This window comes from Rhinopithecus bieti, unplaced genomic scaffold, assembly GCF_001698545.2.
Source record: "Rhinopithecus bieti isolate Rb0 unplaced genomic scaffold, ASM169854v2 scaffold_42745, whole genome shotgun sequence".
NCBI classification, from domain to species: Eukaryota; Metazoa; Chordata; class Mammalia; order Primates; family Cercopithecidae; genus Rhinopithecus; species Rhinopithecus bieti.
The window spans coordinates 3,942,658-3,959,229 of record NW_016819184.1 but is presented as its reverse complement, the minus strand read 5'-3'; the positions used below and the strand labels follow the sequence as shown (position 1 = coordinate 3,959,229).

At 41.6% G+C, this 16,572-nt stretch overlaps 2 protein-coding genes across 7 annotated transcripts in view; one reads left to right on the top strand and one right to left on the bottom strand.

The window, feature by feature from the left end:
* Positions 1 to 7,538, top strand: part of BCCIP (BRCA2 and CDKN1A interacting protein) — a 28,617-nt gene extending 21,079 nt beyond the window's left edge. For both annotated transcript variants that reach the window (XM_017858634.1, XM_017858633.1), the window contains exon 8: positions 6,970 to 7,538. In XM_017858634.1, the coding sequence (XP_017714123.1) occupies positions 6,970 to 7,088 (119 nt within the window). In that variant the 3' untranslated portion in view covers positions 7,089 to 7,538. The remainder of the gene's footprint in view (positions 1 to 6,969) is intronic.
* Positions 1 to 16,572, bottom strand: part of DHX32 (DEAH-box helicase 32 (putative)) — a 67,563-nt gene that overhangs the window by 13,004 nt on the left and 37,987 nt on the right. For all 5 annotated transcript variants that reach the window (XM_017858623.1, XM_017858622.1, XM_017858620.1 and 2 more), the window contains 4 exons: positions 13,427 to 13,799; positions 7,819 to 8,061; positions 6,387 to 6,486; positions 6,137 to 6,295 (listed from right to left, as the gene is read on the bottom strand). In XM_017858623.1, coding sequence (XP_017714112.1) covers positions 6,137 to 6,295; positions 6,387 to 6,486; positions 7,819 to 8,061; positions 13,427 to 13,799 — 875 coding nt within the window. The remainder of the gene's footprint in view (positions 1 to 6,136; positions 6,296 to 6,386; positions 6,487 to 7,818; positions 8,062 to 13,426; positions 13,800 to 16,572) is intronic.

Genomic DNA, 16,572 nt, shown 5'->3' with positions numbered 1-16,572 from the left:
CAATGCAGCGCTAACTCCGAGCCCAGCACAGGCCAAGTGGAGTCCAAGGCCATGGCAGTTCCAGAGCGGACAGCCCCATGCAGCATGTTTCCTGTGTTCTTATAATGTACGCCAACTTTGGAGATGTCAGACGGTAGGAAGCCTCGGTTGGCTCCCAAACCCTCACAGGAAGTCTGTCTACTCAGGTGCTCAGGAGGCTTCCTCCAGCCAGCTCTCCTTTGTTATAACAATCTTTGGCCTACTTTCTGCCTAACCTGGCAAAAATGGCTCAGAAACACTGAATTTCCTCTCAAGGTAGCTGGCATTATGCAAATGTACGCCAACATATTCATATGTACTTCCCACAGGTGAAAGTTTCAGGCGCAATTATTCCTGGGAATGTGCCTGGGAGAGGCAGCATCATGTCATGCCTTCTCCTGTCTAAAGTGGACATATATTTCCATGAGAATAGTGCAGGGGGTCTCCTGGTAACCAGTCCCCAAAGCCAGGGCCATTCCCTCTCCTGCCACCACACTCCTTAACCCCCTTTCTTCCCAATAAGGGCAGAGAAGTAAGGCTGGATTTGAGTCATTAGAGTTGGAAAGGATATTAGATATAGAGCAGCCTCCATGGTAAGCTGAAGAAAAGCATTTTTCAACTCCCTGCCCATGGTTGGGAGCCAAGATCCTTGTGTCCAGCCTTGCCCTGGGCAGGGCTCTCAGGTAATGGCAGTGTCCCCACTGCCCTCCCAGTGCCACCCACATCGTGAGGCAGGTGGAGGCCAGCTCCTCTGAGCTTAGCTGTGCCCGAAGACCTCTCACACGCCAGCTCTGCTCCTGCCCATGACATGGAAGGAAACACACGCAGACCTTTGACAGCCACAGGCACCTCCTGATCCTCTCGACTCTCCCTGCATGTCACATGACTCCTACTGCCCAGGCCTCAGAAAGGACTAAGTGGGGAATAAGGAAGCCGAGTTTGTCTCCCACACGTGACTGCCTTTGCTCATGTTCTTGGGAAGACTACAGGCCTTCTAGAGGGCACCCGCCTAGTCAGTGTTCCTCAAGCATAAGGGCATTGGGAAAGTCCTGCCACTTCACAAATTACCAATGGTCCCCACTCCTAGTAACTTCTTACAGCCAGGAAGCTGGCCCCAGGTTTTTATAGTGGTGACTAGCTGAAGACTCTCCCCACCCTCATACCATTAGAGAGAACTATCTTTATACAAGAGTTGGCATTGTAGTTAGATGGTATGGAACTGGCAGTCCCAGAACAACCTAGAAAAAGACAGGAAAAAAATGGATGGGTTTTAAAATGACCATACAATGGGTGTTTTCCATATGAGCAGTTAAAGGACTTTATGTTTGGTGTTGGTTCATGATTTCCTTATAAAGGTGAGGCTCAAATTATTATTTGCTCTCAGTCTATTTTGAGTATCTTGTGCTATTGGCACTGGCAAGGCTCTGGGGCAGGCACACATCTGGGACAGCCTCACCCTTGGCCCTTCTAGTGTGGACAGTCTCATTTATACGTGGAGATGCACATGTAAATCAAGAATCCTGCTCTACTGGAAGTGCACTTTTACCTCCAAATTGTCCCCTTTTATAGGAACTGTACCTTCACTTTCATACTTCTAGGAGCAGGATTTTGTGCCACGTGACACCACCACATTATCACCACTAACCCCAGTCACAGGGGACTGCTTCTCAAATGGAATCAATGGCTCCCTTTCTTGGGAATTTTCGACTTTAGACCAAGGGAGTTTCCAGGAGCTGACATAGTAAATCATAAAGCTTAGGGCAGAGAGCAGCTAAGACTCTGCCCAGTTCCTAACAGGCCATGAACTGGTACCCATCATGGCCTGGGGGTTGGGGACCCCTGCATTAATGTATATACACATTTACATAAATGGACAGATAGAGAGAAATGCGGTTATCACTTAGGAGGGCTGAAGGAGCAAATGAAGTTTCTGTTTCTGATTTATTTTAGAGTTGGGACTTGGGGATTGTGTAAAAGAGTCCACAGGGACAGAAACTGAAGAATGAAGAGATGGTGTAGACCCTAAGACTCTACGATCTCTAGGGCCTCTGGGGAATAGCATTAAGAGTTGGTTCTGAAGAGGACAAGGAGGAAAGGCTTCTGCTTCACTTAATTTCACAGGGATGTGTTCACACAACCTGGCATTTGCTTAACTCCTACTCCTTTACACTGTACATGGCAATTTTGCATAAACATCTCATTTGTACCTTTAAATAACCCCAGGATACAAGAGGGCAGACACTCTACCCTAAATTTACAGATGAGAAAAAGACAAGTGACTTGCCAAAGCCACATGGCCACCCAGCTGTTTTGTCGTATGTAAAGTGAGGTTTTGAACTTGGGCCTTCCGCCTGCAGTGTTGAAACTGTTACGTGGCATGCTCTGCCAGCACAGCTGCGCTGGACTCCCGAGTCTGGTGCTCCTGCTGTTACCTACCATGGCTCTTCCTGGCTCCGGCCCATCTCAGAGGCGATCTGGTGATGTCTCCTAATACCTGAGGGTCATTATCTGCTTCTCACACCCATTAAAACTGTTCTTTCTAGGATGCTCTGCAGCTCGGGGCCCATGTGGTGCAGAGCTCAGGTAGGAGTCACTCACACGATGATCATTATGTTGTAGCATTTACTCTACACTAGTCACTTTTCTAAGGGGCATGCATGTGTTAACTAATTTATCTTAATAACTCTGTGAACCAGTTGCTTTGATTATCCTCATATTCAGATAAATGAAGTGAAGCAATGAGAGTCCTAATTTGCTGAATAATACCCCACTAGTGACTGATGGGGCCAGGCTTGGAGCCCTGGCAGCCTGGCCCAAGAGCCTGCGCCTTTTCGTGTCGTCTTCTCAATATGGGGACCATCTATCCCAGTCTGCCCAGGGTGGTATCTGTTTCCACCTTTAATCATTAACAGCATTCATGCCCCTGTCCTGTGAGGTTCACAGGGAGATGGTCCGTTTGTCTGAATTCATCACAAAATAAACAGGGTCTATTAAGTTAAACTGCTGTTTTGTTTTGTTTTGTTTTGTTAGTAGGGAGGGGCCACTCCTAAGCCACAGCCATCTTTCCGCCTGGACTGTTGCACTCAAAAACATATCAGCTTAAATGATAAGCCATATAGTTACCAGGCCCACAAGAGCCTAAAGGGCTTCAGGAGCCAAAAGTACTTCCATTCTGGGCCCTTTAAAACCTCTCCCAGATTTTGTTTTCATTTTCTGTAACATTATTTACTTTACTGTTTCCAGGATCCTCACACACTGGCCCTAGAAAGTTGCTTTGGCATGTTTGTCTTTCCTTCCCTCATCTGAGTCTAGTAGTAACTTTTGTGTAGCCTTTAAACAGATAATAGTGTAACCTTCATTAACTTAAAAACCTAGCTAGGCTGTGGCCTCCTGGCAGTCAGTGCTAGAATATTTGCTCGACTCTCTGGGCTGTTTGGGCAGTGCCAGTCCTACCTGCAGGTGTCAGGCGCTGCGGCAGAGCTATGGGGGGGCCACGCGTGAGGGCCGTCGGCAGCCTGCCTCCTCCCATTCTCCTCTTAGTACATGTAAATGTTATGAGCACATGTAAATGTTATATATAGTATAGTAAATGTTACTATAACATTTAAAGATCATTTTGTAAGTTCCAAAGCCAAATCTTGAGTTTCCAAATGATTGACAAACAAGCGCATATACTTCTCTAGTATTCTTAGAAACTGGGCTTTTAGTGTGGTAAATCTTATTCCAGAAGGTCTTGATGAATTGGTTTAGGAATCCTCTGGTAAAAGATCTGCACCATCACAACAGATGACACCATTGTAGAATCTTTTTTTTTTTTTTTGAACCAGGGCCTTGCTCTGTCGCCCTGTCTGAAGTACAGCAGCACGATCATAGCTCACTGCAACCTTGAACCCTGGACTCAGGTGATCCTCCTGACTCAGCTTCCCAAGTAGCTAGGACTACAGGCGTATGCCACCACACCTGGCTCATTAAAAAAAAAATTTTTTTTTGTAGAGATTGGGTCTCATTATATTGCCCAGGTTGGTCTTGAGTTCTCGGCCCTCAAGCAGTCCTCCCACCTCAGCCTCCCAAAGTGTCAGGATTACAGGTGTTGAGCCACCATGCCCAGCCCTGCAGAATCTTTAATTCCTCTTTTTGCCAGCGCCATCCCTGGCCTCTGCAGCCTTTGACTTTCTTTTCTTTCCTTTTCTTTTTTTTTGAGATAAAGTTTTGCTCTTGTTGCCCAGGCTGGAGTGCAGTGGTACAATCTCAGCTCACCGCAACCTCCACCTCCTGAGTTCAAGTGATTCTCCTGCCTCAGCCTCCCAAGTAGCTGGGATTACAAGCATGCGCCACCATGCCCGGCTAATTTTGTTTTTAGTAGGGATGAATTTTCACCATGTTGGTCAGGCTGGTCTTGAACTCCTGACCTCAGGTGATCCACCTACCCTCGGCCTCCCAAAATGCTGGGATTATAGAGGCATGAGCCACCGCGCCCAGCAGCTTTATTTTCTTCCTGCATTTTCCCTTGTTTTCATGAGGCACTGCCTTATCGAACACGCCATGCCTGTTTGTGTTTGGGTTCACTTTTCTTTTCATAATCCAAAGAATCACAGATCATACCAGTCATCTGGCCACTATGACAATGAGTTCTGCCTCCGAATGCAAAGATGACATCTGCTGTAGTCTGGTCCCTTTGGGCTAGTTTTTCTCCAAACTCCTATCTAGGTACCACTGCCTTCCCAGGGTAACAGCAGTCTCAGGCCATCTGTTTCCACTGAAGTGGTCAGCTGGTCCTGAGGCCTCCTACCCCAATAGACAGTGACTGTGTCATTCAGGATGGAGGTCAATTGTTAGGCAGCCAAGGAAGAAAAAGAAAACTGATTTTTAAAAAAGAGGTCCAGATCAGGGGAATTCAATTAACAGCCTGTAGCCTAGTTGTGCCAAATTCATTTTCACATGGTTCATGCATGCTGAAAAGGGTAACAAGTTTGCTGGATTTGCGTATTTCAATTATAAGTTGAATTAAATGCAGCAGCTGCAAGCATCTTTTTCTTTTTTTGCTTCCAAAACAATGAATCAGAGTTAATCCACAGTTATATTTTCCCCAAGCACAGCAGAAAAGTTATGTGTGTATTGTCAGGAGACAAAAATAAATTGTTACCCTAACCCTTTTGTCCCCCAGTTATCAGCTTTAAGCCTCATGGAATGAGCAGCACCAAGGGTGACCATTGAGAGAACACAGTGAGATAGTCTGCTTTTAAAAATCCTTGACATCACCAAGCCTGCCTTTTCTTCTCCTTGCATTTCTAGTTCACCAAACATCTACTAACCTGAGCAAGAAGATGCCTAGAAATCAACAGGTGGTGATTCCTGGGCATATGAGATGAACAGTGGGACTGGAAGAGCAATTTTCAAAAATGAAACCTATCTTGTTGGGGCTTAGGACACACCACCTCAAAATATGACTGAAGGAGACTAGAATATGCCACTCCAGAATATACTTCTCTGGCATATTTTGAGCTGGTTATTCTGAGAAACTGCAGATATAGGAGTAGCTCTGAAAAGTTGTCACTTAGTAAAAGAAATCTACATCTACAAAGGAAATTTACATTAGTCTAAGTGTGGTGGCTTGCACCTGTGGTCCCAGTTATTTGGGAAGCTGTGGTGGGAGGATCACTTGAGCCTGGGAGGTAGAGGTTGCAGTGAGCTATGATCATGCCACTGTACTTCAGTCTGAGTGGCAGAGCAAGACCCTGTGTCAAAAAAAAAAAAAAAAAAAGAAAAAGAAAAAAAAGGAAAATCCAAGCTGCTGAGAATTCTTCTTTCTGCTGATACTTACGCTTCCATACTCCACATTCCCCCACTCCTTAAGCCCAGTACCCCTGTGCTCTAGTGTCCAACAGCAGACACATTTCTAGTGTCAGAACAGATATTTCCTAGAGGTTTGTGGGGTTTTAAAAATTACCTTCAGAGAATGTTTACCTCTAGTGGGAAAATGCTTCAGTCCAAACCAACGCCCCCTCCATACTTGTGTGTACTGCCTCGGCATCATGTGAACTTAGGACAGGGAATGGGCAGGAGGAGAGAAGGGGAATCTCAGCCCACATGCCTGGCTGACACGGGAGCATAAGGCTACCTGGTCTGTTCATGAAGTCACAGTGGCCTAGGCCCGCAATGTCTATCCTCTTCATAAAAAGCACCATGCTTGTTAGGTTGGCTTCCTGCATTTCTGCTGGCTTAAGTGGCGTCATGTCTTTGGAGGCAAATTCTTCAGTGTACAGGCAGAAAAATTTTCCTAAAAGACACGAAGAAAAATGGCTTTAATATTTCTGGGTTGCCTGCATACCAGAATTGACAACATTTAGTATTTGTGCCCACAGCACTACCTGAAGAAGATGAGCCAAGAATCTGCTTGCGTATCTCTGCCTGGCTTTGGCTGATGGGCTGCATGACAAGCGAGTTTGCTCTTATTCTCGGGTTGTACACCTTTAAATGGAAAGACAGCATCATTAGCGTCAGATAAGTCATGATTTAGTGGGCTCACTGATCCTGAAGAGAATATGCTGTTCACAGTACTTTACTCCATGAAATGCACCACTACAGACTCATTTTCTTGGTACAATATTTATTATTGTTTCACTTGCCTTGAGATGGAAACTGCAAGTGCTTTGATAAATGGATTTAAAGGTCGTCTGCTTTCATTGTGGCTTCAATAACTATGGGACCTCTGTGTCATTGCCAAAATACTAGCACTGTCACTTCTCAAAGCACTGTACTGGTGAATGATAACACATCTTCATATGCCACACAGAGAAAGGGTTCTCATTTGATAGTGCCATGTTTCTTTATAGTTTTGTTCAAATCAACCAGGATCTTGGTGGTCTCACCTTTACAACACATACTGAGAGTTCCGGTCATAACAGCTAATACAGAAACTGCATATGGCACTAACAATGATTTTCCTTACAGGTGGTTCACGAGGGCGAGTGACAGCCCTGGTTTCTCTGAAGGCTGGACTAATTCAATCAAGATCAACTCTAAGTGATTTCCAGGGAACCTTCATGACTGTTGGAATTGCTCTGTCATAATAAGGCAGGGATATTTAGGAGGCTCATAGTCTCCTGGAGGGATAAAACATCTCAGCACCTAGTAACGGTAAATTAGTCAATATTTGTTAGTTTCCTTTCAGATGTCAAATGCTATGATTTTCTGAAGTCTTAGTGTCAGAGTTTGAAATACCTTGTTTTCCTTTTTTTTCTAATTTTTACTTTAAAAGTAATAGAAAATATTTTGTAATGATTAGGATGAAAATTTTATCATGTCAATTATAAGCCAAAAATTGCTAAAATTAAAGTCAGTATACTTGAAACAATTTCTAGTAAGTTTTCTGGGGTAAGATACTAATTACTTTGATAAAGGGGCCATTAAAATATCCAGTAAAATGTTCATAAGAAAAGATTAGTTTAAGAGTCAAACAGTTTGCTTTGCTAGTACCTTAGCTAAAGAAAAAATACCATTAAAGATAACTATCACCTTTATGCTCTAGTAGTTGAGTCTTTCCTCAAAAGTTTCTCCTTTGGCAGCTCAATCAATTTAATTCATTTCCAAACTTCCAACATGCTAATGAAAGACAGTAATATGTGATCAAGACTTTTGTTACTGGCTGCAATAATTCTTCTTTGCACTCATGACCAAATTCAAAGAATCCCCAGGTCACATAGTTCATCCTCACTTCCTGATCAGTAAAATGGTAGGAAACTGAGAAACTGGTGCTTGACAATTATTAGCAGTCTGTTTCACCTACTCAATAATAATTACCTTTCTTCTTTCCACACCTACATCGATAACAAATTTGACTGAGTTACTCCAGATCAAAGACTCTCCAGAGCTAGTAGTTAACACCACTCTTCTTTGATAAACTGGGCATTTTTTTTCTGTTTCATCGAGTGGCTTGAACAATGAACATTTCTCTTTTGGATACAAAGGAACAACCACCAGTTCTCCAAGATCTGGGTTTAGGTTAGATCCTTGATAGACAATTTCATAGACTTTCTCAATATCCTAAAGAAAAAAAAAAAAAAACCCATGAAAATAAAATACAATGCAAACAACTTCACTATGAAAAAAATGTCTGAATTACATAAAATTTTAGGCAATACTACATAACAGATACAGGGAAAGAAATGCCTGTGTTGCTGCCTACATGTATCTTTAAATAAGGAAAGATGCACCTAAATGAGAAAACATCTTTTGGGAAGTTAAATAGAATTTGTATTTTTTTCCCATTTAATTTCGTTAGATTTCACTAAAAATCTAAGTAAAACAGATGACTTCCCACAACTGCCATAGTTTTTCCAGCTCAATTCCATTCTCCAGGTCTCTAGCTTGTGTCTCTTTCCTTTCCGTACCCTTTGTAGAATGGGATTGAATTAACTCAAGGGTTTTGTAGGAAGACAGAGCCATCTAGAAGAATAGCAAGGTATCACAGGTCGCTGAGAACTAGGTGAGCTGTGCTTGTTTCCTGATCTGCTAACCGGCTCCCAGGAAGCTGGGCAGAGGCCACTCCATGGGGTCCCACATCAGCTGGTACATAGGTACAGTCCCTTGCTTGCAATTCCCTTTTCCACATAATTACTTGGGGCAGATTTTTTTTACCAAGCAAACAGCATGGCTGTTGATCCTAACGAGTGAAAACTTGCCAATTGGAATAATGAGAACAAAATGATTTCTGCATTCTTATAATTCTGATTACTTCACTTTACCCCTCATATTAAGGAAGGATTGTTTAGAAACTAAAAGGAAGGCCAGGTGTGGTGGCTTACGCCTATAATCTCAGCCCTTTGGGAGGCTGAGTTGGGTGGATCATTAAGTCAAGATATCAAGACTATCCTGGCCAAGATGGTGAAACCCCGTCTCTACTAAAAATATAAAAGTTAGCTGGATGTGGTGGCATGCACCTGTAGTCCCAGCTACTCGGGAGGCTGAGGCAGGAGAATCACTTGAACCCGGGAAACAGATGCTGCAGCAAGCCGAGATCGTGCCACTGCACTCCAGCCTGGCGACAGAATGAGACTCCGTCTCAAAAATAAATAAATTAATAAAAAAGAAATTAAAAGGAAAAGAATGAGTACTTGAGCTGAGCTGCATCCCCTGAACCTGGCTGCTGGTTGGCCTTAGGAGGACATGCATTCATTCCTCCCAGATGAGTCCATCAAGCAGGCTTCTCACTGGTGCAACTTAACAGCTAACCTGGATTTGGAAGATTTGATTCCAGTAGCCCATTCATGAGTAATTTCCCATCAAAATAAACTTTTTTTTTTTTGAGATGGAGTCTCGCTCTGTCGCCCAGGCTGGAGTGCAGTGGCCGGATCTCAGCTCACTGCAAGCTCCGCCTCCCGGGTTTACGCCATTCTCCTGCCTCAGCCTCCCAAGTAGCTGGGACTACAGGCGCCCGCCACCACGCCCGGCTAGTTTTTTGTATTTTTTTAGTAGAGACGGGGTTTCACTGTGTTAGCCAGGATGGTCTCGATCTCCTGACCTCGTGATCCGCCCGTCTCGGCCTCCCAAAGTGCTGGGATTACCGGCTTGAGCCACCGCGCCTGGCCCAAGATAAACTTTTTATTGCATTGAAATGTTTACTTTTATTCTCTTAGAATGTGGAAAAAATAATTATGGCCACTAATTCTTTATTTGGTTCTGGTTGCTAAAACTTTTTAGTCGTAGGCGAATTCTTCGACTAATGCTGCTTCTAATGCTCTCTCACTGAGCTATTTTGGCTGCCTTGTAAGTGGGTTCTAATGTTGAATTTTGTTCCAAATGGCAATAAAAAAGAATTTTTAAAATCTTCAGAAGGGAAAAAGCAGAGAAAATAGAAATAGATATATAGTTTAGGCTCCTCAAGCACAGCTGATACAGGACTTTAAGGCCATAATCTGCAGAATTGGGGGCAGAAAAGCTTTAAAAAATATGCACCTGGTACTTCAGACATTTTGTTTATTCATTTTCTTGATTCTTACTCAATGTATGTGGTTTATTTACCTATGCATAACTTTCCTATAACTACCTGCACAGTTATGGGGAACAGCAACACCCACTGAAGGATGATACCTAGCAGACATCTAGCTCGCCAAAAATGAAAGAAGATCCGCAACTGCATAGAACATTTCCCAGGAAAACCTCCAACCTAAAAACACCTTTGTGATAGTTTATTACTGCACAATAATCTGGCTACATATTATCGTAAATCTCAATGTATGTTTTCTATTTCATATCTTGTTTTCCGGTTAAAAGACAACTAGGTGATAGGAAACAACACGCTAAACATTCAGGGCTGTAAGTCTCAATTAAGTACCAAGACAGAGGGCAGCCTGTGAATTACAGAGATTAATTCACAGCAGGTGTGGTGCTAAGCAAGCGGTTGGAGAAAATGTGACACACCTAATGTAAATGCATTGCTGTTTCACCAAAATGAGAATATTTCTGTAATTTAAAATATATTTCTTAATATAAAAAATGATACGGCTGGGTGCAGTGGCTCATGCCTATAATCCCAGCACTTTGGGAGGCCAAAACAGGAGAAGTGCTTGAGGCCAGGAGTTCAAGACCAGCCTGGGCAACATAGTGAAATCGCCCCCCCATCTCTACCAAAAAAAAAAAAACAACAACAAAAACTAGCTGGGCATACCGGCACACACCTGTAATCCCAGCTACTTGGGAGGCTGAGGAGATAGATAGCATGAGCCCAGGAGTTCAAGGTTACACTGAGCCAAGATCACACCACTGCACTCCAGCCTAGGCAACATAGTGAGGTCCTGTCTCTAAATAAATAAATACAAATTTTAAATGACAATTAGTACATTTGTATTAGACTGGTTGAGTTTGTTTTCACATGATATTTAGGTGTGATGGTAGGTTTTAAAGCTTTATATAGAAATCAAGGAAGCATCAAATAGCATGGGGATCAATAGCTTGTTAGCACTGATTTCAGAGCAAGACAAATCTTTCCCAGAGACAAATCCCAGCCCACAAGAGATGAATATCTTAATGATGGATCCTGACAAAAGTAATGAAAAAGAAAAGTCCATCAGGATACTGAATGGTGTTCTGCTTGTTAGGCAGATAGGGTAAGGAAAACCAGGTAACACCTGTGGAATCCAAGGCTGAAGCAGGAGAAAAAAACCTGGTGCCCAGGTAAAGCCTGCTGAAGCCAGCACAATGTCAGTGGCTGGCTTGCTGTCCCACCCACAGGGGAGGTCAGCTGCTGAGCCCCTGGACAATGAGGAGCTCACCTTTAGAGGGTCCAGTGCTCTGCCTGGGTCACAGAGGCTCAGAATTATAAAATCCTCTGGTATTTGATGGCACTCTCACTTTAACACTGCAAAACTGATGGTTTCTTAATAGAAATGCCTTTCCAGCCTGCCTTCAGAGGAGATTACATTTCTTTCCAAGTCCTGTGGCATTTACAGTTTCTACTACCAGCCTGGATAATGATGCATCTTCTAAAGTTGACAGTTCAGAAGTCACTCTACTATTAATTATAGTTTATATTAAACTTATAAGAATCATGTACCCTAAGACCATCTGCACCTCAGTTGTGTTATGAGCTTTATTTTCCAAGATCCAAAATCCATTTCCAAATCCATTTTGGAATTTTTGCTTACCCTGACTTGAAGGATTACACCCATCCTATCAGTCTTAATTGCACTTTTTTTTTCTTGCAGAAATGTATGTCCTGTTTTTTTTTTAATTTTTCATTTTTTTTTTTTTTCTAGAGGCAGGGTCTTGCTTTGTCACCCAGGCTGGAGTGTAGTGATGCAATCATAGCTCACTGCAGCCACAAACTCCTTAGTTCAAGCAATCCTCCTGCCTCAGCTTCCTGAGTAGCTGGGACTACAGGCCTGAGCCACCATGCCTGGCTAATTTTTAAATTTTTTTGTTGAGATAGGGTCCTGCTATGTTGTCAAGGCTGGTCTCAACCTCCTGGCCTCACGTGATCCTCCCACCTCAGCCTCCCAAAGTGCTGGGATTACAGGCGTGAACCACAGTGTCCGGCCTACGTCCTGTTTTTCACCTGGCAATTCTGACTCTCCAATATATTAGATTTGCCATTCTTCCCTTCCTTAGGCTTTATCTGGTTATACTGAGAAGCTCTAATTGTTCTCATAAATCCTGTGTCTCCGTATTTTATTATTTTCCTCAGGACTTTCTTGAATATCTTGAATCATGCAGGATGAGGAGATGATAACAGAATAAATCACTGTAATAGGCAGATTTGCTATTCAAGAGAATGCATATCATCTACATGCAAAAAATGATAAATATGCAGTTACATTGAGGTTCTAGAAACAGATAAAATTTAAGAAAACTAAAGTTCCCAAAGCCAGAAGGAGCTGTCATCCTTTATGCTTTGAGTATAAAATAGAATAAATACTTCTGAAAGTGTTTCTGAAAGCATGTGGATGTTCAAGAAAAGGCTCTGACAGACAGCTGAGCCACTTATCTGTTCAGCTGTGGCTCAGCCTACATCAAATAATTTCCTTTTTGGTTTCTGTTTAATGAGTAGAACCACTACATATTTGGGTCATGGTCTAAAAACTCATGCTTCTCCTCTCTGTGGGAGAAGATAGGGAGAAAAGGCCAGGCAATTAGTCTCCATGAAGAGAGGTCTAATTCTGGAGATCCTGGAGGCTTTTAGATTCAGCCAACAGAGTAGTGGGGAAAGAAATAGGGCCAGTGTAGCTGCAATTAAAAAAAATGCAACCCCAAATGGTACCTTGGCTGTATAAAAGCAGTAACAGAATGGAAACGATGCTTGATTGCACATTTCCTGTCATTCTTTTAAAGAGATGTTTTAAAGAAACCCGAGTTAAAGTTTTTTCTTATCTTTTAAGACTGCAGCCCCAGTCTTAGGGAGATGACCTTCTTGGGTGGGCTATAAATGATATTTTCTGCCCATACTCCACTATCACAGGACTGCTTGTGGGAAATGTTGTATTACTTAACTCTATGGTGAGTGCTTAGGTAATATTCCTGATCTCCAACAAACACACCTGCTCATAGGGAGGCAGCGGAGAGTGTCAGGGGAGTCGGCATGCACCTACTGTACCAAGAGACGACAACTCACAGCAAGCATACGTAAGAGTCAGTTTTGCCTTTGGGGCAGCCCACTCTCTGGCCTGAGCCTGCTGGAGGGACGCTGGCTCTGGAGATCATGTCTAGAGACTCCTCACCCGTATTTTGTTTTCAGAACTGCATGTGATTTTTAGAAACACTTCCTGTTCTCCTTTCAGCACAGGTTTTATTTAATTAGGTGTGATGAAACCAAATATTTAAACAGTTAATTAGCAAACTGAAACCTGTATGTTATTAAACGCTTCCCAAATGAAATACCTTATTACTCTGTAAGGTTAGAATATCACTTACTTACTTGTTCACAGGCCAGAAAGACTACAATGTCACCTTTCTCACCCGAGCGGTGAATTTCAAAGATAAGGCGTAAAATAGACTCAAAGGAATCCTTTTGAGCCTCACTAAGGTACACAACCTCCACAGGGTGTTTATTTTTCACTTCTATGAGAGGCAAGTTTCCATAATAAGAATTGAGTTTGCTGATCAGGTGAGGTGAGGAATTAATTATGAGCTTCAGTTCCGGTCTTGCTAGTAAAACATCTTTAAGAAGTCCAAGTAACACATCAGTTGCAATGCTTCTTTCGTGAATATCATCTAAGATGATGACCCCATAGCTACCCAAAAAAGGATTGGACATCATTTCTCTTTGCAACATATCATCAGTACAATACCTATAAAGAAGAAACATTAAAATTAGAATATTCTTATGCTAAGTCATGCAAAAAACTTCCTAACAAGAAAAAATGCCTTTCCTATATTCATTTCTCTAAATCAGTAATTCTAAATTTTTACTGGGCTGTAGAAGTTGATACAATCTACAGAATTATCACACAAAAAATACAGACAAAATTTATACCCAGTTTGTGTATGTTCCTGGACCGCCCCCTACAAAGACCATTCTGAACCCTAGGTTAAAGGCCTCTTACTAAATGTTTATTACAAATATTAATAAAAGCCTGCATCTAACTTTTGTTCCAAGCTTTATACATAAAAAGTAGTATCATACAACACTCTGGTCAATTTTTCCTCTCTCATTCATCAATGAAAGAATTTTGAGTAAAATTATAGACTTTTCAAGGAAAGGATACAAGAATAACCATCCTGGCTCAGGCTCATGGTTCAGCTAGTCCACTGTTTGGACAGACATTATTATTGGTGGTTCATTGTGGGAGATGGTATCATTAAGGTGTCATCCAAATAATAAGCAAACAGAAGAATCTAAAAAGCAACCACCTATTTAAGGGCAGCATGAAAACTGGCTACAATTCCTGGAGTGGGGAGGGGTCATTAGTGATTTTAATGAACTTTTCCCATAGTTCTTGGGATGATTTTTTAAAACTAAACCACCTATTAGTCACTAAGCTTAATGAAAATAACTTTCTGATACTATTTACATATTTACCTGTATTACTGCTTGAAGAAACCAATCCCGTATGTTTTTTACCCATTTAAGGTATTTACTTTTATTTATTCTTGTACATGGCAATTCTGAGATTGCTATCTGTAGACAGGCCTGCCTGCAAGGTTAGCCCTTGGCTAGCATTTGGGAACTTTGATTTAGGGAGGGTTCTCACCATTCCTAGAATTGATAAAGAGTAGTCTGCTGTGCTGAACCATTTGTACAGGCAATATGGTTTATGCTGCACATGTGCTTTCCTTCTGGGAGTCTGGAATTTTGAAACATAGTAGGCAGAGGGTGCCTCTACAGCCAGCCCTCAATAAAAACCCTGGGCACTGAGCCTGAGTTTCCCTGGTAGGGCACCATTTCACAAGCTGTGAATGAAGTGCACTGTTTGTGACTCCACTGGGCGAGAGCTCAGGAGCTTGTGCCTGGGTTCCTGTAACCTTCGTCCCATCCACCATTTCCCTTTGCTGATGTTGCTTTGTATCTTTTCACTGCAATAAACCTTAGTTATAAGTAAATGATATGCTGAGTCCCATGAATCTTTCTAGCAAATAACTGAACCTGGGGGTAGTCTTGGGGATCTTGACACAGTCCTCAATTAACCTCTTTCGAGGGAAAAAAAAAAAAAAAAAAGGAAGGAAACAAACATCTATTAAGCTAGTGCGAGCCAGACATTAAGCTGGTGCATACATTTCTCATTTAATCTTCAGAATAAACCTTCAAAGTAGATATTGCTATCCCTTTACTATGACTCATTTATAAATGAGAAAATTGAAGTTCAGAAAAATTCAGTACCCTATCCAAGGTCACAAAGCCAGGGATACAGTCAAGATTTAAACCTGGATATCTGTTCTATCTGATGTCACTGTCAAATTACAAAGATTGCTTCCTTGGCCTTGTAGTTTTGGTGATAAAGTCCATGTTCTTTGTCTCTGTATCTTTATGAGATCAAAGTGCATGCTCTCTGCCTTTCTTTTCATACACGTTCTCATCCTGTGTCTTATCAAATGAGCAGTGATAAATTGATTCCTTTCTTCAAACTTAAAAAAGAAAGCATCTTGAATACTGCAGTATTATACTTTGTGCAAGATGCCAACAGATGCATTGAAATCTAGTTTTCAGGTCATCTTTTGCTGAGGTTAATTAGTATATTAATACCAAGTTACTACTGCTTCTCATGTCAAAACAAATTATTTTAATTTATGGTACTTCATTAACGTTAAAATTAAATCTGTTTCCTTTTCAGCAAAACTGACCTAAGCACTGATCTTATAGGAAGTAATGCTGCCCCATAAGATTGAGGAGGTATATGTGTTATATAAATACATCTAGGCTTAATTAAAAAAAAGAGAAGGTGGTAACTTATTAAAAACTCCAGCAGACTCATCCAGCAGGGCCTAGCCTTCCAGATGATTATATAGGGGAATTGTGAAGGCTCATTCCTAAAGCTTACTATATAAACCTACATTTTTCTGCAGTCCCACCTACTTAGGAGGCTGAGGTGGGAGATCACTTGAGCCCAGGAGGAGTCCCACATTACAGTGAACTATGATCCCACAACTGCATCCCAGTCTGCGTGATGTGAGCAAGACTCCAACTCAAAACAAAACAAAACAAAAATACTTTTTTTCTATATAACACAAAGATATATTTCTGAACTTTATGGTTATGAGATATTATGTATATGATGCTTTAAAAAGTGCTGTTAACTAATAAGTATGTAAAAAAATAGATATACTACCAAGGTTTCAGGAAATGCAGTTTATATCTTTAAGGCTAAATTTCTAAAAGCTAAGACTATAATAAAATAGTTAAAAGTTTTATTAATATTTATATTTTATAAAATTATTTAATTGAGTTTAACCTTAACGAAAATTTGAGAACTTTCCAGTTCCAAAAACAGAAAATATCACCATTTGACACTATGAGTCACTTCTATGAGATATCTTGATATGTAGTTCCTAAAGACTATTTTAGGTACGTAATATTCAGTTATTCACTGTTTCAAAAAGGCCAGAGAAAAGCTTAAAGACGAACAA